Below are 22056 nucleotides of genomic sequence, written 5' to 3'. Positions count from 1 at the left end.
AGAGCCCCTGAGATGTAAATAGGCTTAAGAAGCAACCCAACAGCGATAGGCCTCCGGAAGCATATTAAAAGGGGTTTAGCTGGCAGCAAGTACCATGTCAGGAGCAGCCCACCCCAGTGGAGCAGAGCCACAGCAATAGCCTCCTGGCAGTGGCATGGCTGCTTACCAGGAGGAGAAGAGGGCGACAGTGAGGCTGGGGCTGTTTGGGTACACTAGCAGGACTGCCAGATTGGCTCCACCTGCAACCTCACTGGCCTCTCACCCAGTAAGCAGCATGGATATTGCTGTCAAAGGGTTGTTGCCTGGCTCTGCCCCACGAGGCAAGTTGCTCTTGCACGATGTAGAACCGGAGCCGACTTCCATTTGTTGCTAGCCTACAGCTTTCATAGCAATGCTGGCCATTGGGCTATGCTGCTTAGGGCTGGTGGGAGATGAATTCCTAGAACATCTGGAGGGCCACAAGTTCCCTAGTAGACAGTTGCTGAACTTGTGGGCTGAAAGCACGGTGACTGTGCCCAACTTGCATAGCCTAGTCCAAAGTGAGGGTTCACACAGACAGCTCTGGACTCAAGTTAATAACTAGCTCAGTTTATTTCAGGTAACTTCAAAAGTATGTTAGCACATAGCTGGAGGTAAATGTCCCACTGTGAAAGGTACCGGGGGGTGGGGATGGGAACCAGTCTGCTGAGAGAAACAAGTTTTTTAGCCATAATTTAATATCGTTTGTTTTTGTGGCATTTACAAAGATTGGAACCCCTCCTCAGTGCTGTGTTGCCCGGAGATAAACATATCTGTAACCAGGGTGGCATCTCAGTCATTTGCTTGTTCTTGAGACAGGCAAAATGTCTTGGTGCCCCAAGCCAATAGGAGGGCAAAAATTTCAGCACTCTATGGAATGTGTAAATACAGATATATTTTTCTTCTTCTCCACCTTGCCCCCCCCCCTTATGTACTATATTACTACCAGAACTTGCAGTTTTGATGCAGCAATGTATAAACTTCCACACAACACTCAATCTCTTTCAAAATTCTAAGCACACTTATGTCAGATCACAATTCTCAGGGTGGTAATTTACACGACAGCAGGGAGGGAACAAAGGACAAGATCTTTGTGGAAGAGGAATCGGGTGGGAAGAACTGTTCGAAATACCGTCTCTTTGAAGAGCTTCTGTGAGCCTAAGAACATCATAAGATCCTTGCTAGACTAGGTCATCCATTTATTAATCCACCTTTTGCATTTCCACATGATACACACTTTGGTATTTAAGCAGTTCATAAAAGTCTGACACAGGGCACCCTGTTTATTTTGCTTTCTCTGCAACATGGGCCTCTGTCTCTTCAAACCGCAGCCAAGGGCAGGTGTGACATACTTTTCACATTGCAGATATGCCACCACACTGCTGCTGTTTCCTCTGCTATGATTTCAGTGAACAATCTCCACCCCTTTGGGGAACTTGGCATGCCTTGGCTAATTTCAGTCTTTGTTGTAAGCTCAACAACTCAGATCCACTCGGGAGAAAGCAACCACTGCTGGAATGATGGAGGTATTTTTGTAAAACAGTACATAGGCAAAAATGGATCTTACTGCTGAAGGGTGTCTAGGTTAGGCATGGGGATATCTGAATCGCTTAAGCTCTGTGGAAGGGAATGACAACATTTGCCTTACACTATGGGCTCTTTGCAACTCTTTAATTTTTCTCTTTGTTGTTGTTTAGTCTTTTAGTCATGTCCGACTCTTCGTGACCCCATGGACCAGAGCACGCCAGGCACTCCTGTCTTCCACTGCCTCCCGCAGTTTGGTCAAACTCATGTTAGTAGCTTCAAGAACACTGTCCAACTATCTCGTCTTTTCCAGGGCATCTTCTCTTCTCATGAAGTGGCCAAAGTATTGGAGCCTCAGCTTCACGATCTGTCCTTCCAGTGAGCACTCAGGGCTGATTTCCTTAAGAATGGATTGGTTTGATCTTCTTGCAGTTAATGAGTGTGTTAGGAATACATTATTCTCTGGAATGGTTTGACTGTTTTTCATGTAGTGTATGTGCTTTGCAGCCTGCATTGGGTCCATTCTTCTGGTGGAAGGTGGAAATTGTTCATATAAAATAAATAAATTATATTCTGAAGTAAAACAGAAAGTGATAGGCAGATGCTCTTGTGTGGCTGCTTCTTCTTCTCATGATAAGGGACCATATGAACAGTAACTCACTTCCATTATCTTAAACATGCAGAAGTGGGCAGGGATCAGAATTCATTGAAAGCATACAGTGACCTGATAGTAACCAGAGACAGTCACACCCTATGGCTTACCACAATTCTCTCTCTGTGTGTAAACAAAGGCTGGGCAGTCACCTCTGAAAATACTCTGGATGGTGCTCTCCCTTACAAGGTCCCTGTGTGTAGCAGTGGAAGGAGATAATCCCTTTCCAATCTGCCTGAGAGCACCTCTCCTACTTCCAACACCCTTGGTGCATCAGCTAGTATTCGAACAGGGTTACATGCATCAAATCCAACACACATAGGCCCAAATGGCACCTCTAGTGCCATAAAAGAACATTGCTATTGGGGGGGGGGGGAGGCAATTGCCCAGATCTCTGGTCTGCCAGTTTTAGAAGGTGGTTTCACAGACATACACGAAAGTTTTCAAAAATGAAAAAGCTCCACTTCCATACTTGGTACATACATACAAACACAAAACACAAACAGACACACATTTCTGGACAGGGGTGTGCTGCTCAGCAGCAGCAGCAGCATCTTCCAATGCATCTCATCCCCTTGCAAGCACTTTTGTGGGATGTGAGTGTTAATAACCCAGTTGCACCTCTGCTTCCCCCCCCCCCCTCAAGATGCTCCACTCATCAGCAATGGCCACTTCCCACATGCTGTACCTCTCACAAGCTGCCACAGGACAAATTTCTCATTACCATCCGTGAGAGAGTGCTGCACGAAACACCAATGTACAACCAACAATGCTTGCCATGTGACTCCTGTTCCATTGGTTTTATGTATGGCTACTTTTTGCTAGCTTGTGCCAGCGGGCTCTGAGTGTATTATTAAAGGCAATTTAGCCCCAAACCAGGAAAAAATCATTAGCTGGCTACATGTTTCGGATCAGGTCTCTGGATTATATGAGTCTGTTATGTTTGGTACTAATCCACTGCAAATATTGCTAAAGCAATCAATTTGTTCTTTCACATCAGATTTTAAAAGTTAACAGTTTCCAAAGCTACTTCAAAAGTTAAAACTGTGGGTAAGAAAGGCAACTTTCATACAGTATGTTTATGCCACGTTGATATATAATTATCAAGCCATGTTGTATTTTCAGCTGTGTCACCCTTGGTTCATTTTGCCACATCAGTAATCCTACAAGAACATCCTTCTTCTATCAAGGCAATTATCTCACTTATCCTGTAACCTGCCTTCTGTTGCCCCAGGGAAGAGTGAACAGTAAACAGATTGTCAAAGCTTTAACTGGGCTATCCAGTTAAAGCACTTTAAAGGAAAGTGACCCCTCTAGGGAAAAGAGAGAAACAAGGCAAGGCTGTGCCAAGGTGCTTTCCTTCACTCACACACTGTAAAGACTGATTCACACATTATGCTTTCTTGTAAGTAGGAAGCACTCAAGGAAGAAAAGTGGGAATAAGTAATACAGTGAAACTCTCAAGTGACTGGGGCGCACGCGCTATATTCTGGGGGTCATGCCTCAAGCCAAAATCACATATAGTCAAAACATATTTGGTAGGTGGGATTGCCTTTTTTTTTAAAAGGACACCTTCCCCCTTTATAATAGGCAAAGTGCGTAAAGGTGAAGGTTTGGTTTCTGAATCCCAAACGAAAAGCTCACATATTATACAATTTATACCAATGGTTGTGAATTCCCCATTCAAGATGGTGGTTTCCACTTGGAGTGAAATTTAGGAATCACTTTTTAATTGGAGTTGGATTTTACCTCAGGCCAACATAAACATTTGGTTCACTGAAGTCTGCTGTGATTAGTGCATTGTCTTCAGCCACTCTGTACTTGAACAGATGCAAATGAGCAGAACACTGACCTGATTGTTTTACAATGAAGCACTCTTCTGAAAACAAAATGGTTGCCGACTAGGCTTCCTGAATTCAACAGCAAGGCTACTAACAAACGTTCAGGGTTGTATTCATAGTGAGACTGATAGCTATCCTTTCTCCTCAGTAATTTTAAGGGGCCACAGCCTGCAATCCATTTATTAACTCAGGGCTTGTTCTGCAGCAATATTTCCAAGTTTTAGGTGGGAAAAAATGATCTGTAGTTTCATGGAAGCTTTACCCAGGGAAGAATCCCAAGACATACCACAATATGATTACTTTGTCAAAATGACCCCTGCACAAAGAGCGTCCTAAAGGAAACAGACACAACCGGGAACTCAAAGCTAGCATCCATTATTGTTCAGCATAGCGATGTTGTAGCAGACCACACAGTCATATGGTCAGAATACCCCCCCCCTCCCAGTTTGCTGTTACGGGGTTAAATTGAATGGGCCTACTGGAGCAAATGGGAGGATAAACCTACAGAATGAGAATGAGAAAGTGTTCTTATGCTCTTCCTCTGCTCTTGCCTCTTGAATGACAATCTCCGATTGCCTCTTTGAGTAGGAGGGAAGGTGACTTCTCCCAGTGTACACACAATCTTTTACTGAGTTTGCACATCTAAGGATCAGAACAACTTTTGAAAAGTGACAACCCCAAGGTTGTCTTCATGACTGGAACAGGAAGAAAGCTCATTCACCAGCCATTTATCAATTCTGTGGTAATAAAAGTCGAATGCAAAATTCTAGTTAAGGTAATAAGCCAATTCTACTTCATTTACTCAGAGCAAATGCTATTTGCTTAAGGAGTAATAAAAGATTTTAAATATTTTGTTGGCTCATCTCTATAGAAGTAGATGCTCTAATGCTCTTGTCCAGAAGGGGATTATTACCATATGAGCAACTGCTGTACTATTTATCTTTGCAGCTTCACAAGACAGTGGAAATATACCATGCTGTATGTCTGCAAGTCACATATTCACTACTGTGGTGTGTTTTTTCCTGGTGTGTGGAGCTGTCCTCCATTATTTCATAAATAATGTCGTAAACCCAAGAAACTGATCTCCCTCAAGTGCACTTTTACTGGGAAACAATAACTGGAGAGGCCTAGTGCACTTTTGCTCTCTGCTTGAGGGCTTCCCAAGGGTTTTTGGTTCACCACGACTGGGAAGGAGAATGCAGGCCAAGGAGAATCTTCAGCATGATCCAGCAGGGCTCAATTTAGGTTCTCTTTTGGTTCTTAGTAACTAACCTTACCTTCTTCATAGCTAAACACAGGAAACAACCTTACACTGGGCCAGACCATTGAACCTTCTAGCTGTTTTGTCTATTCTGCAATGGCTCTCCAAGGTTTCAGAGAGATGCCTTTCCCAGCCTTATCCCACCTTTGTCATGGGAGATAAAAGGGTCTGAACTTGGGATCTTCTGCATGCAAAGCACATCAATGTCCTACCACTGAAATCAAGGCCCTTCTGTAGGCGTGGCAACTTTTCCTTCCTGCCCTTCTGTCAAAATCTTGACTTTCCATTGAACTGCCTTGTGGAACTTTGCTGAAATTCATACTTACAATAGCCAATTATAATGATCAGTCCAAGGAAACCAATATGTAAAAGAGCATGCTTCACCGCTACAAAAATGAAGTCTGTAATGGCAATAGGAGGGAATAACATCTGTGTCTTCCATTCTGTTTACATGTTGACAAACCATTTTTTTCCAGGTTGCAGAAAAAGGAATGCCACCTTTGAACCAGCGTATCAAAATGTCAGGTCAGCTCTTCTGCTTTCTGTACAGCTTTTTTCATTGAGTTTTATAGTCAGCAAACAAAACCGCATCCAATAGTAATCTAAACATATGTACTATTATTGTGCAAGGAATCATCGTATACTGCAAATAATTTTTAAAGGCAAATTTTACCTGAAGTGGGCTAACTGATGACCTATTTCTATGTAATGCAAATAATTTATGAGTATTGTCCTCTTCTTCTGATGCAGGCATCTTTAAACCAGAACTGGTAAGTAGATTCTGATGAAACAGTAAAAAAATAGAGGTAATTGAAAAGGAAGAATGAATGAATATGCTGAATACATTATTTCTATGCTTTAATTTCAGTCATTTAAAACAGTAACTTGGGTACAAGATGTTGCTATGCATTGTCACAGCCTGATCCTAGAACAATCACTTGGAAGGAAGTTCCAATGTGATTTTGTTCTGTGTGCATTTCTGAATTGGCAATCGTGGTGAGGTCATATAACCAAGTCTGATTGGTTATACTGAGTCATGACATTACATACACAACATGAAAAAGAGACAGTTAAAAGGGAAATGTTGTTTTGGAGCAGCTGCTGAGAGAGGCAACAAGTACTGTATCAGTGAACAGGCAGAAATGATAAATAATGGCCTAAGAGTTTTCAGAGAACATCTTACCCTCCAGAAACACCAAACTGCATGCCCTTGTTGAGCATTAAGCCCCTTTCAACTCAGCAGAATGTGGGAAATTGTAGCCAAATATAACTGGCAAGCTTAGGGCTAGTTAATGCATGAAGGGACTGAGACCACAGAACTCTATTCGTAGACTCAGGTCACGCTCCCTCACCTCCAGTGAAGAAGGAAGTGACCCTTCCTTTGTTTGGTCTCTTCCACCATGTGACGCTGACCAGGCACATTGGTCCGGACTTGACCAATTCGAGCCCAGACTGTGTGCTCAGAAATATTTTTCTGTTTTTTGTAACCCAATAATTTTCTACCTGTGTTCTTCTTGCTGCTGCATGGAATAACTCATGAATCTGACCTTTGGAGTTTGTAAGTAAAGCATTTAAACTTACTACCAGTGTGGTCGGTTCATTGTGAGAGGGTTAGAGAAGGGAAGCACTGTAAGAGGACTAAGCAGGATATTGAAAGGGTCTAACAGCTTATATTCCCCACACTTCACTGAGCTGCATGATTCTGTGATTTTAAGGCTCTCTCTTGCTGGAGAGTGTGTTTAGTTCTGTGCTTTGGATCTAGGGATCCAGCTAATTCTTTATTAACTCATCCCACAAAGGTGATTTATCAATCTATATCTATATTCTCCAGAATATAACTTATTTAGTTCCGATTAAAGAAGCATAGGATAGGGCTGTCAGATTCTTAAAAGAGAAATCATAGTGATGTAAGGTTTATTTTCAGCAAACTACTTAAGCTAAGCTTAACGTGAACAGCTAAGCAGCACACTGCATTGAAAGGATCAGAATGACATGCATACTAAAGTGGGAATTTCCTTGTGCTTTAGTTGACAGTATTAACATGCAGTCTGACTCACACAGCCCAGTAAAACTGAAAACACGCAAGGCTAAATCTGGTACCAGTCACTTTAAGGGAACAGTGAGAAATAAAATTTAAATAGCAGTAAATCGGCTTAAGTACAAGCATGTAGCAATTGGACTATATTGTGTTCTAATCCCATTTATATTAAAAATGAAATTATGCCATTTACAAAGGGTGTTGGGCAAAGAAAGTAAACATTTCACTGATTCCACTGACTTCAGCAAACACTTCAGTGATCCAATTATGAGCAGAACTTTGGCTCAGCTTTTTACATAACCTAAAGTGCACTCTGTACCAGCACAGTGCTTTTATATATACAATATAAAGAAAAACTGGTGAACTTAAGGTGAAAAATGTTTGGGCACAATCCAGCCCAAATTAAGTGCATATATTTAATGATTTTCAAACCAAAGTTAAGTGTTTTAGTGTCCTGTTCATTATAACGGGAGTATTAAACATGCCTTTAGTTAAAAACAAGAAGATTTCCACGTATCGTAGGCTGTACATTTTTTTACTACTTGAATTTCAGAAGGGGGGGGGATAAGGTATTAGCAACAAGTGGCTCTACCTAAGGCATTTTCTCTGGGGAAAGGTTTTCCAACCCTTTCCTGCAGAATTACCCATTTTGCAGACAAATCAGCCCACAACAGCAGCCTGGTGACATGGTCAGAGGAAACATCTTGGTGAGACAGATGTGGCTCCTGAGCTGTATCTGCTTATTTACCACAGCTTCCAAATATGCCATGTCACAAAAAAATAACAAATAACGCAAGATTCATAGCTTAATACATACCGGCACATCTTCCACAGTGGACACATGTGTGAACAGCTGTGTGTTCAGCCCTTCCGCTTCCCAATGGTTTGAGGAAAAGAAGTTTCCTGCTTTGCCTGTGGGAGACTCTACCTATCAGCAGAAAGCAGAGCTATGTTTCAAATCTCAACAACTGACTTACTTTATCCCTATTTAGCAGTACCTGTAATTGTTATTTCCAAATAAAGTTGGCCTACATCGCAATTTAGTTTTGTCAGTGTATATTAGTTCTTGAAAAGTCACTCTCTGTATGACATAACATTAAGTTCTGACATTCAGGATTAATTCAAATAAAAAAACAATTTAAACAATAATTTAAGCTCCTGGAAATCTAGACTGCAACTAAGTTCTTATTGGGGCCATCAATGAAAAATTGTAGTCTTTTTACATTATGTAAAAGATTTGCAAGGCTTCACTGATGAACTTTCTTGTTCCTGAGAATTCCTCTAAAGCCAGAGAGTATGAAATTTTTGAAATTAGTGGTTTACAAGGCTCGACAGAGTTTGTTGTATGTAAGGACCAGGGTAATCTATTCTCAACATATAAAAATCAGGCACCAATTGTATAATTTTTGCTGTGGAAGCAATGGCCTTCTCTGAAAGACAGAAATGACAGGACAGTAGGACCACAACTTACGCAGGTGTTACATTCCAGGGATCGCACCCAAAACCAAAATGGAGTATAGTCAAAACCCATTAAGTTCAATGGCGGATAGACGGCCAAAGTCACCCCCATTTTATTATTTGCCATGCGCATGAAGCTGAATGCACACAAGTTAAATGCATGCAAGTGGCAGGCTTACTGTACTGTTTCTGTGACATTATGGTTCACCTAATCTGTTTGCTTACAAAAATTTAAGATTGAGGAAATATTTGAACAATCTGATCCAGCTCCTGATGATCTTTAAAATTAAAACATGGCAAAATTGGCTTCTCGCCAGAGTAAGTGAATCAATTTAAGACACTTCTGGGCAATGTGAGCCCAGTTTTAAGTGGTCTTAGATAAATATTGTTTAACTTGCCTCCTGTTTGATTTTCTTCAACAAAGGGGATCCATTTTCACATATGCCAGAAGCAATGTCAGTTTCATCAGACTCTTGTTTGATAACATCTTGCAGATCGTCTGCAAGGTGAGCTGGTGTCTGAGGCTAAAAACGAAAAATAAGTATGCAATGAAACAACACAAAACTCTTCTTATCATCCTTATATAAATCCAATTTTTATCACGGTTTCCCTCCCTTCTTACCAGCATTTTCAAGGGTCCATATTTGAATTCTTGAGCTGCGAGTGCATTTTTAAATGGAGTTGGAGTTCTTGGAGAGCTCTCCAATATTGATCTTTTGATAGCTGGAGTTCTGAAGCTGAGTCCACAAAAGGGGGGTGGGTAAAACAGAAATTAGGAAGTAGTTTGAATCTTTTTGTTGAAATATAAGTTTACAGTAGCGTCACATTAAAAGGTTGACTTGTGTACTGCAAAGTTCTATGTTTCAAACAGCCACGTGCGCTATGGGGATAATAATGAGGGCATGTATTTCAGGGGCGCTGTGGGCACTGCTGAAATAATGTCCACGAACCGCTTCAAGCACTTAGGAATAATGATGATGGGTGCAGAGTGCAATTTGGTTGGCTTTAAAAGAGGACTGGACAAATTCATGGATGATATGGCTAACAGTGGCTACAGCTGGAGGCAGAATTCTTATGAGCACATTGCTGGAAACTACAGGAGAGAGAGGTCTTCTGCTCAGGTCCCACTTGTAGGTTCCCCACAAGTATGGATGGCCACTGTGGGAACAAGATACTGGGCCCCTGGCCTAACCTAGCAGGCTTTGCTTTTGTTCTAATTATATGCGCCCAGAAGGAGTTCCACTATAATATGGTAGGAACAACTGACCTAGTGGCCACCACACTAGTTCAAAAGCTACCCTACACATCTGGCCTCCTCATTCATGTCAATGGAAGGAGCAGCTCCAAATGGACAATGCTTAGCTGCCCTCCACTGAAATGAATGGGATGCTTACTTACAGAGAAGCTCTGTGTGCCCAACCAAAACCCAACAAACTCTGGATCAGGGTGAAAGAAATCAAGATGCATGTTCGTAGCCTATTTTAGCTGTTATAGTAATATGGCAAAAGTGCATTTTTAAAAAAAAAATAAAGCAAGAGAAATTACATATTATTCTCCTTCTGTATCTTAAATGCTTGGTCTCTGTGAAGAGGTGCTGTAACAGTGAGTTTATGAGCACAGAGGGGAGTGGAAGTTAAAGTTGGATTGTCCAGGTCCAGGCTTTCTTGGCTTGATGAGGTGTTCAAGAACTGCAAATATTGAAAAAAGAGAGGGAATCTCAGTTAACAGGAGTGCTTCTTCCACGAACTTACAGTGAAACTGTATCAACAGCAGCGTCATGTTGTGTGGCAGTGAGTATTTTGGTTGCGATACACCCAAAGTAAAGTTTCACATTTCTAGTGTTTGGCCTACACAAATATATTCCTTTGGTTTTGTTACAAGATTATTTATAGAAACAAGTATTTATTTTACCTCACTGAGTTTATTTGTCTTTGCAAAGAATGTCTAATAATATGAAAGAACCTTCTTGGTTCATGAGAAGTACTGGGTGACGTCTGCCTAGGTCATGAGCAGAGTACAGCCAATGAAATTTATGGACTTGACTTCAATTATTTCAACGGGTCCACTCCAAATAAGTAAAGATACCACCCACTGAACCTTGTAGCATGAAATATGGCAACTAGATTGTTTTTAAAAAAATAAATGTTCCTATTTTATCCATTAAAACTGATTGTTTTACTTTCACAGAACAGAAAGTAAAAGTTGCACAGAGATTATCAAAATTACTATTTTGATGTAAATATTTAATTCGCTGAAAAAGGGCTGCTACTGCAGAATTTAGGAAATAAACTTCATTAGCAGTAATGACTGTCATTAACTCAACATGTTGTTGTTTCAAATCTACATGTTTAAGCAGAAGTCCCCAAGCCACTTAAACCAATTCACGTCCTCTTAATCTGTTTAGTCCATTCAATGAGATGCATATACCTTAAATATATCAAGTAGTTTGTAACTCACACCTTACTGTTCAAAAATGTTTTCAAATAATCATTTATTTTAAATCACTTGTTAGTTTGCAACATAATTTGGACACCATTGTCTGTTTAGTGTAAATTTAGGGAGTCAGTGAACCCAAATGTGCAAAGTATGGGGTAAGAAAAAATGGTTACAGGAAACAGAAATGTTAAATTCTGATAGCTGAAGGAATGACAAACAAGAGCAAAGCAAACAAACCGCTACCCCCTTGAAAACCACCAAGAATAAGACACACAAGAGAAAAGCAAATTTATCAGTCAGATTGTTGGCAGTCTAAACTCCATGGTGAAGAGTAAGCTATGAGCAAATTAAAAATTGGAGAGCAATCAGTGAGTGCAACAGGAATTAGTCATTCGTTCCAATGATTAGTTCTCCTATGTTGTTAACACCTTGCTGACTTTTGAGGATTAGTAAAATCTGTGCAGAAATCTTGCTCTACCTGCGAGGGAGAGAATGGCAGGCTTTTGACAGGGGAGCGCTTAGGAGTTGAGCTCCTGACATCAGCAAGTATGAAGGACTTATGGCCACTGGCTAAGTGGCTGGGATGCCCTCTCTTTGTGCGCAGAAACACCAACGGAGCTGTGCCACATTTTGAGCCAGCCAAGGACTTGGGCAAGGCAAGGGAATCCTGACTCAACATGGCTTTGCTCAGGTTTGAGAGAGGGTGTCCTTCAGGCCTACATGCACTGGCCTCTGTTTGCTGAAGCTGTGGGGCTTTGGCAGAGGGAGCTCGGCTAGGCGAGGTGTCTGCTTCTTCAGAGAATTCAAAACTGCTGAGATCACCCCATGATGAAGGATCCTAAAAACAATGGGGGAAGTCACGAATCTATGAGACAGTGTACGATGCCCTCTCATTGGATAAAAAAAGTATAGCACTAACATAACAACTTTAGTAAACGAGAAACAAAGTAAAGGAGCCACTGTTCCTCATTTTTAAGTCATTTTGACCCAGTTTCAGTCTTTCCCAAATGAAAACTATCCTAATGGTGGATTCCTAAAAGAAGCAACTCTCCCCCTCCCTTACCACTCTGTTACAGTCTGTCACCCATCTGCTTTATTAAGGAGGTAGGATTCTTAAGTGAAAAGGATACAGTCGAGCAGGTGATGCTGTCATAATGAATATGTTTTGCCAAATGTTTGGTTTCAGCCCATACTTTTTAAATAGCCCTATGTCAGTCTTAGAATTTCTACACGAAAGACTTAGAATCTTCAAAAATGACGTGTGATTTCTTGAAGTTTTTGTAGAAGAAAATCATTAATGCAATGTGTGTTTCACAAAAAAGGAGGGATCCAGGAAGGTACACAGAAGTGTACAGTCACTTGAAATGGAACTAAAAATACACATAGAGTTGTGTGTGTTTTGTAATGTACAGTATGAATTCACTGTTAAAAGGCACAACATATTTAGGAATAATTTTAAATATGCCAGCTCACTTAGAATAAATTTATCCTTTGCAGGTTAATATACAAGCAACCTGAAAACACTAACAATAATGATTCTATACATGCATGTTACGTGCAAATGTTTACCTGCGCTTGATAAATTTTGGGAGGCCACAAACAACAAGCTAGGGCTAAATGCTCGGATCCTACCACGTTTATTCAGAAATAAGAGCCCGTCTATTTAAACGAGACTTACTTCCAAGTAAGCTTGCATAGGACTGGGTTGTAAGTTGTAAATGTGCAGCAAAAAACAAAACAAAAACCAACTGTACTAAAGGTGGTCATGGTGAAAGTTTACCCTGGATATGGGATTATTCAGCAACAAAGCAAACAAGACAGACAGAATGTAAGAAAACAAACTGATATAGAAATAGCATATGACTCCAGTCCTTATACCAGCCACACCTTAGAAGATGACCATTCTACTTACGGAATCTATCAGCTGAAGCGTTTCCGCAAATTCTAAGAGATTCTTAACATTATCCAGGAAGTTACTCTGGTGAACAATCATGCACCTTGCAGGGGATGCACTTTCTTCCGGCAAGCAGCCATGATCCACTGGTGGAGATGGAATACAATGATGATGCTCCCCCAAAGAGGAAATGGGCGCACTGTTACCACTAGTTCTGGTACTGTCTGCAATTGCGGTGCTGTGCCATCCTGGGTAATCTGACGTGTGGTTCTGTGTCTAAAGGAAGGGGGAGGGGGGGCGGTAAAGAGGGTGTGAGAAAAAAGAGGCAGAAGGAACTTAGCAAAGAAATTGCACAAGGTATTGGATGGCTGTTGAAGGAAAAGATAAAAGTAGTTGCATCATCTAAGCACTTAATGCCCATGAAACAGTTGTCAAGATGTTTCCTTTCATCAGTGCAGCAAGAGCTTGTTTGAAAGGGTAATAAATTTATAGCTTTCATTTTGGCATTACCTCATCTTGTGCATCAACTCTGCATCCTGGGCCAGTATCTACAGTATAACAAGCAATACAGCTACATGCAAACACTCTTCTTCCAAAGTCTGTGAGTGCACAAATCTGTTTTTCCTTCCCTGTGCAAAGTAAGGAAATTGCAAGATTTCCCTAGTGCAAAACTCGGTCTTATCTGTACCTTATGGATTTAGATTTTGAATTCCACATCACGTTTGAAGTCACTGGCAACTTTTCCATTGGTCTTTGCGGATTTAGATTAATACCAGTTACTTATTTTTGATATACCTCCCCTCATCTTTGCCCTATCTCTGACTAGTGCTACAGCTTACACCAATGCAATGAAAAGGCTGTAAAATCAACGCGGTTAGGAAAGCAGAAGAGCAAATTAACAGAAGTCTCTTTGCAGCATAACCATGCAAGAGAAGGCATTGCAAAACTTCAACTAAAAATTAGAAGTGGCCAAACTAACATTTCATGCACACGGTTGTGTCCCCCCCCCATTAACTAGAAAATGAATTAATTATTAATATGAATTAATTAGACGTGGATGTTTCCTGCTGGCTATCACCCAGGTTTTTATTTTTTCTGCAGTTACCGTATTAATTTTATTACATATACAAATTCAGTAATAGCCAGCTCTGGGTTTCATACATGCAGTTATAGAATCTAACTTTCCTCAGAGAAACATTACCAAACATGCATAAAAACAAATAAAATGGACCTTATTTGGGCTGTGATTCCCAAACCATTTGGTCTGGAGCAATTGTCCTGTCTTCCCAACGCCAATTCAAGACTACGTATTCCCAACTTGCAGGGCATGTGGCACAAGTGGCCCCGGGAGGAGGATTCTGTGGCATTCTGGAACGGAGGAGACAGGCCCAGTGGTGTGGCCAGTGCAGAGAGACACACCCTGCCTGCCCCCTTCCATGCAGCATTGCTCACTGACTTTGCAAGCTGGAGGGGAAGCCACTTCAAGCTTTGGAGCAGGGGTGAGGTTCTGAATACATACAAGTAGCACTCTTTAGAGCAGAGGTATGTGACGTACTCTGGACTTGACTTGTGCCACATTTGCCGAAAAGAGTGAGCAAGACCGGCTGCAATGGCTTGAGGATCACAGGCCAGGAGTGCAACATATAGCTGAAGGTGAGGAATACAGCGCAGAGAGAAAGAGAAGAAAACCAAGAACCAGGCACTACATTTTCATTATGCACAGTGTTCAGAAGTTCTCAGAAACAAAGATGTCCCCTCAGGATAAAACCTGACGGGAACTGATTGTTGCTGTTCTTTTTTTAAATAGCAGTCCATTTTCACATAAAAGCAAACATGGTGGAATTAGTGCACCACTGTAATTTGGAGATGGGGGGGGGGAAGACAAGCAAATGCTTATGGGGGGTGGAGAGCAATGTCTCGTCCTCTTCAAATGGAAATATAGAGCCTTGATTAGTGTCAGAAGAAGAGGGGGAGGGGAAAAGGGGGGGAAGAGAAGCACTGGGGTAAAGCTGCTATCCCTCCGTCCAAGCACACAGTGACATTCTTACTGGTAATGCCTGTTGCCCTTTCAGTTCATTCTCAGTCGACATTAGTAGCAACTCTAATTCCTTTATTCGTTTTTCTTTCTCAGGGTCTTCATCATTATAGTGTCTCTGCAATTAAGAGTTAAGGGAAAAGAGAAGGTAAAGGCCGGGTTGGATGCTGCAGTTTACGACGATGACAATGGCTTGCGGCCTTGCAGAATCGCAGGCAAATTCGCCTGAGAGGCTCCTTCACTGGACAAAAAACCCTGGAACCTCCGCTTAATTTTATTTTTTTTGCACAGGTATTAAAGTGCAGAACACAATACCTATTTTCTGGATGCCTCCTGCATACCAAACTAGGGAACCTAAGAAACCATTCCAGATCACTTTCCCTGGCCACCTTTTTAAAGAAATGAGTAGACCTCCTCACCCTGATACAACTTCTTTCTGCCAGCGTGCAAACAAAGGCACTGGGTAGCCGCTAACTGTGGTAAGCAAACTGGAAGCCTTTCTCAGGAACGTGTGCCCTTACTTCCTTTCTTGGAGCACTTGATACCCTCTCCTCCTAAACTGCAAGTTCACCTTCAGCAAAGTTGACTCTGGTGAAAGCTAACCAAGGGTTACTCTAAAACCAGGATTTGAAATCCACGCCAATCTGTGGCCTTCAGATTTTTAGAAAGGGAAACCCATGTTTAGCCCTAAGCTGAAAACCATGATGACAATCTGCTCGGACACCAAGGTGGGGGAGAATTTGCTCCAGGAAGCAAAGGAGTTGTGAGGAGAGTGTGTGTCTTCTCAAGGCTGGCACCCAAATTGCTAGAAACATGGCTGCCCAGGCCCTTCTCTATCATTTACTTTGTTAAAAGAGCTGTGCCTTTGTCTGATTTTATTTTTTGGCAGGTTAAGGTATTTGCATGTAACTTGCATATGAAATGTATGGCAAATGGATCCCTGAAATGGTTTTAAAATTTATCTACCTGAATAGCTGCAGCAGCTGGCTGGGGAACATTAACAATATTTACATGAAGTGCTACTGGATATGGGATCTGAGAAGAGACCTAGACCGAAAGACAAAGAGAGCCCAAATTAATCATGCTGTTCACACACTTCTCAATAATGTGATGGGCTTAAGTAACACACACACACACACACACACACACACACACACACACACACACAGTACTTCTTATGCCAATCTTTCTACCTCCTTGAAATAAAAGAGGTATCTCATTTTAAATGCAACAAGTTCAGTAACCCTTTTAGGAATTCTCAAACTATAGTGATCCATTGATCAACCAATAACACCCTCCCAACCATCTATTGCTGTTTTATTAATTACTAATTTTTAATTTGTTTTTGGTTACTGGATTATTTTGCAGGCCCGGATTGTAATGATTTTTATGGGGTTGTGAGGTTTTCTGTATTGCATTAATGAATGATTGTGTCTTTTGTACTCCTGGCTCCTCCTTGAGAAATGTGCCTAATTAATTTCATAAACAACAACAAAATTTCATAAACAACAACAAAATGGACAGATGGGCATCAAGGTCGCTTGTGTTGGGCTGAAGGCTAAGCATCTCAAAGTAAAAGGGGATAACAGGCCCACAGCATGATTTTTAATGCCCCAGAGAAGGAAAAGGAAAGGAAGCCTTGTTTATGGGCTTCCCAGGAGCATCCGAATGGCCACTGTTGAAAACAGGGCGCTGGACTAGGTGGGACCTTTGGTTCAATCCAGCAGGCATCTAACAAGACATGTTTCCCCACCCTTTACAACTACTTGGTGGATTGTAATACAGACAGACCATCAGATCCATTGCATGTATGGCTCCGCATACATCTAAACATGAGGAAGAATATAGAGAAAGCAGTCTGTGTTATAACCCATCATTCAGTAACAAAGTATGACAAAAATTGGATACCAAATTATCCTACATGTGCTTCCACTTAATTAATTGATTGATTGATTGATTGATTGATTGATTAATTATCTGCTCTTTATCTGTAGATCTCAGGGCAGTCCACAATGTAAAATTACAATACGTCTCATGAAAGAATGTCCCTGTGAGTTCCTGCTATCAAGAAAAGCTAAATACTGTAAAGCAGACACCTCAGATGCTGTGACAAATAAAAAAATTAAAAAGAAAAGGAAGACCTGTTTAAATTGCAACCAAATGGTCCAGTGTTTGACATTTTGTATTTACTGGCAAAATTCTGAGTGGGTTCTCTCTGTATTATCAGTTTTTGCCATATATCATATGGACTGTTATATTCTGTAATAAAATAATAACATTACAAACATAATAGAATCATAGAATTGTAGAGTTGGAAGGGATCCTGAGGGCTATCTAGTTCAAACTAGATTCATATAATCTTAGATTAATATAATCTACTTAATAATGACTATGAGTTTATGATGACTTATAGCTATATAACTTATCAGCTATAACTACTTACTTCACCTGCAGCCAAATTGTAAAGGAGTGGAAGTCTAGAACAGGAGAATGCTACAGGTTTAGACCCCACAGAGAAGTACAACTACTCAATTATTACTTTCTACTTGTCAAAATTAAGTTATTAAAAATGCTTTCACACAAAAATATGAGAATAGGCGTGTCCACCTATCTTACATAGGCCTATCACTGTTGTCTGAATTCAATCCTCTTCATGGAGTGCATAGTTGTAAAATTAAAAACATTGAATGATATCTAATGTAACTATACTGAAGAGTAGAGCCATTGAAATAAATGGGTTTACATTACTCATGTCCACTGACTTCAGTGGGTTTAATTCCAAGCAGTCACACCTCATTCATTGTTTTAAAAGAGTGAGGCCAAGCAATTCTAACCATGCCTACTCAGAGGTAAGTACCAATGAATTCAATGGAGCTTACCACCAGGTAAGTGGAGTTAGCACCGCAGCCATTATGCCTCTTACAGACAATTGCTAACTTGCATCCTTCCCACCCCTAGCAGGTGGTCTGGGTACTGCTGATGCTGCAATGTGGCTAAAACTATGTACATGTGAACTTGATTAGATCTTCAGATGAGAGACCACAATGAACCTCGTGCAAAAGCAAGATATAGCAGTGTATCAATCATATTAGCCCCCCTTTCTCCATTCCTGCCATGGTCATGCATGGCAGTTACAATATCTCAATGATGGGGAGACCTAGCTGTCAACCAATTGAATTGTTTCCATCAGCTTACATTCTGTGTCTCAGAAATGTGGTAATAGGAGTAGTCACTGGTGGCTGGGGTTGGGGTGGAGGTTGGCAGCTGCACAGAAGGTGGGGTGTGGGTAAAGCCCATTAAATGGTTGTTCTTTGGAAAACTTGTGGCTACTGAAGGCTGGCTGACTTTGGAAGACTCCTGAAGATAACCTTCCTGTTCAACCTTTCGCCGCATCGTAGAATTCCAGTGGTTCTTGATAGCATTATCAGTTCTGCACAAGAACACAGGCATATAAAGAAGAAAGAATAATATGAAATTGAATGCTCAGAAATGGTTAAGGTTAACTGACAGGAGAGAGCAGTTAACATACAACATTACCATGGTCACCTAGGAATCTCCTTTGCACTTTAATAGTGCTTATATTGGAATTCATTCGGCTCACATGGGCTGAACTTCTGCTACAAGCTCACAACAGACGGGTTTTTACTGTTGTCAAAATACGCAACTATCCACACTGCATTTCATTAGTGCCCTGCTTCTGTAACTGGCAGCAAAAAATTAAATAGGTAAAACAGTGACATAAAAAACAAACAAGTCTCCCTGAATTCCTGATTTCAGTTCTGAAGTCAACTCCTCCTGCCCCTTCTCTTACATTATGTCCCACCTGGATAAATTCATCAGTCCAGTTGCACCTCATCCTCTAACATGTGACGCAACAGGCACAACCTCCTGATTCCTTGACACACTAAGCCCTACAAGCTTGTCAAATACAGCCATTCCAAAAGGAACTCTGTAGCGTTCCACTGCTGCATGGTGGCAATGCAAAGCGGTCACCCTCCAAGCAAACATACTAGAAAATCGAAACCCGTTCTACAGTCAACGAAGCAAACATTTTTGCTCTTCTTGGGTTTGGGCTTTATTTGTGGTTACCCCAAGATGATTGGGATTCATCCAAGGGATGTATACAAAAGTCCTTGATGCTGGGAAGTTCTGCGGGCCTAAAAAGCACGAGAGTGTAGTGTTCTCTCCTGACCTACCCTGGTGGATCTAATAAGTTTAGGGAGTGAGGGAGTATAGATCTGGGAAAGGGCAAGATGAAGCAAGAGTTAATCTCTCTCTCCTAGAGCATCATTTTCCTTATCTTCAAAGGATTTCCAAGGCCTGAAGTGGGAGGTCCTGATCACAGATCTCCTGTGTCATATTTAGTTTTCACCTCAGTTAACTTCCAGTCTTGGGACACAGCTTGTTAGGGCTTATGTGACTATGGTGTTCATACTCAGTGAAAGGAAGGTGGTGGTGTTACTCTAAGAAAAAAAAAACAGATTTGTGTCTGTGTGTGACATTCTCCAAAAGCTGTTTAGGTGCTTGAGTAATAATTATAATTATCTGACTACATTATTAATTTAGAATGGTTTCATAATTATGCTTTAATATTATCTAAAATAAAGTTTATGTTCATTGCAGAACTGTAAAAAGAAGAAGTGCCAGGTCAGTTACGCTTCCTCTTTCCTCACTTCTACAGGAGTAGTAGGACATGGATCTCCATAGAGGGATTGTAGAACTCTCCATATGGGAGATCAGCAAGTCTCACGCCCCACACAATTCATACTATGGTAGAAATGAGTCGAACACATATTTCCTTCCGTCTTTGTAACATATGAAGACGTCGTAACATTATCAGGCAAGGTCTTCTGTGTCACTGGAGATCCACACAGCCTTAAATCATCTGAGACGTTATTTCACAGAGGACCCCCAATAGCTTCCACAGACTGCCTGTTCTATTGACCAGATACAATTTAGAAAACTTCCCCTAACAATTAAAGCTAAAAGTTGGTCAACTTATAAAATAATGCACAACACTTTGATCTCATCAGCTTGGCCATGCACTCACTTGCATTCATTAGGAGCAAAATTCATTAGGAGCATTGCATTTGTTCTGCTAAAACGACAAAATACAGAGTCATCTCCCATCTCCACCCCAGTCTTTCCTTTAAAGAGCTACTCTCTGTCATTACCGTCCAGGAAGCAACTTTGCAATTTCTGCCCATCTGTTTCCCAGTCTCTTGTGTGCTTGGTAAATAATTCTATCTTCTTCCTCTGTCCAGGAGGTTTTTTTAACTTCTGGATTCAAATGGTTGTGCCATCGCTCTCTGCATTGTTTCCCGATCCTTCCTTTCAAGTGCTTAGCGATGACAGACCAGCGCTTGGGACCGTATTTCTGCACCAGCTCTATCACCTTCAAACAAGCACAAAAACAAGTAAAGTGCCACCTCTAACTTTCAGGTGTTATGCTATGGGACGAAAACGCAATCATTCTCTTATGTTTCATGGAAGATCAGGGCTGTGATGTGCATCAGGAACTTAGATAGGCCAGCATTATTATACAGGAAGAAAAATGGGAATAAAAAATAGGTGCAAAACTTATCAGGGACTAAAGAAGGCAGCTGAGTAGGAAAAGGCGGCATCCTATTAATTGCCTTGCCATTATAGCTGCCTCATGACATTTCCAGACTATCACAAATTTTGGGTGAGATTCTTGCACAACAAATCCACTCCCAGACTTTTGTGATAAACAAAGTAAAGGGGGAAAACACACTGGACACAACATACAATGTTCCCACAGATTAGAATTAGTTATCAATCAATATTCCACATAATCTAACCTCCCCACAAACTTTGTGCAAACAAAACAGGATGCCTGGAATCACCTCTTGTATAATTATTCCCAAAGTATTCCCCAAAGATGGGAGGGAGGATTTGGGCTCAAAAACATGAGGCTTGCCTAAGGCCATCTAATGAGATAATAACTGAGACTCGAGTCAGGGACTTCCTGGTTCGCAGCTCAGTCTCTCAACCATTCTGTATTACACCACCTCTCAAGTGGACAGTTAAGCAATTATTTAAAGTGCTGCTGGAAGAAATGTTAGGGGCTGTAAAGATCAATTATTAAATAACTTAAATTACAGGTATTATTTCATCAAAGTGGATGTAGGTTGGCTGCACCCAACATTTAATGCTGATGGAACGATTAGATTAAAATAATATTGTTAACTTACTCGCTGATCTTCTTCTTTAGTCCACGGGCCCTTAATAAGTTCTGGATTTAGTACCTTCTGCCACCGATGCTGGCACTGTACATCTGTCCGATTCTAACAAGCAAAAAAAACCCCAACAAATTATTACATAATTGCTACAGCTGCATGAAAAAATGCAACTTTGTTAACAAATGCCCCACAGATGCAATTCTGAGTCATGATATTGCAGTATTTACACTATTATTCAGCACGCATGCTGCCTCTGCAAGTAAAATCTTTACATTTTATTGCTTACATCACTATCAAAACAAGCAAGGATCAGGCCACTGATAGAGGTAAAACTGAGATGGGGATCTTCCAAAGGAAGAGTTGGACACTATGACAGCTTCAGCTACAAAAACCTTGCAGCGCCTTCTCATATTAATTTTTGATTGTAGACAGCAGACAGATACCATAGTTGCATACTAACCTACCAGCTATTCGTTAAAAATGAATATATAATAAACTTTACCTGCTGCTTCTCAACAAGTGTGTCAGAAATTACCAGCAGAACCACACACTTAATAAGCAATAGCAACTACAGATCAAAGCCAGTTTCTATTCTGCATTGATGCTTTTTTGTTCCATTGAGAGACGGATAGATAGATGATGTACCAACCATCTGTTTGTATATAAAATCCCCCCCAAGGCTTTTAACATTTCTCC

The 22056-nt window shown here is 41.0% G+C and overlaps 1 protein-coding gene across 3 annotated transcripts in view; it reads right to left on the bottom strand.

Annotated features, from left to right (window-relative positions):
* MYB (MYB proto-oncogene, transcription factor) overlaps window positions 1-22056 on the bottom strand; it is a 36091-nt gene that overhangs the window by 1908 nt on the left and 12127 nt on the right. Inside the window, exons 5-16 of one of the 3 annotated variants that reach the window (XM_083731649.1) lie at window positions 21373-21465; window positions 20332-20552; window positions 18353-18587; window positions 16124-16204; window positions 15171-15275; window positions 13141-13398; window positions 11707-12066; window positions 10338-10480; window positions 9415-9529; window positions 9187-9316; window positions 8152-8258; window positions 5970-6077 (exon numbers count right to left, since the gene is read on the bottom strand). In XM_083731649.1, the coding sequence (XP_083587775.1) occupies window positions 5970-6077; window positions 8152-8258; window positions 9187-9316; window positions 9415-9529; window positions 10338-10480; window positions 11707-12066; window positions 13141-13398; window positions 15171-15275; window positions 16124-16204; window positions 18353-18587; window positions 20332-20552; window positions 21373-21465 (1956 nt within the window). Of the gene's footprint in view, window positions 1-5969; window positions 6078-8151; window positions 8263-9186; window positions 9317-9414; window positions 9530-10337; window positions 10481-11706; window positions 12067-13140; window positions 13399-15170; window positions 15276-16123; window positions 16205-18352; window positions 18588-20331; window positions 20553-21372; window positions 21466-22056 lie in introns of all 3 variants that reach the window. The other 2 variants (XM_083731650.1, XM_083731651.1) reach the window with 2 other exon arrangements.

The sequence above is a fragment of the Podarcis gaigeae genome (genome assembly GCF_964106915.1).
Source record: "Podarcis gaigeae genome assembly, chromosome: 3".
In the NCBI taxonomy this organism is placed as follows: Eukaryota; Metazoa; Chordata; class Lepidosauria; order Squamata; family Lacertidae; genus Podarcis; species Podarcis gaigeae.
Note: the sequence above shows the minus strand (reverse complement) of the source record. Positions and strands in the feature narration are given on the sequence as shown.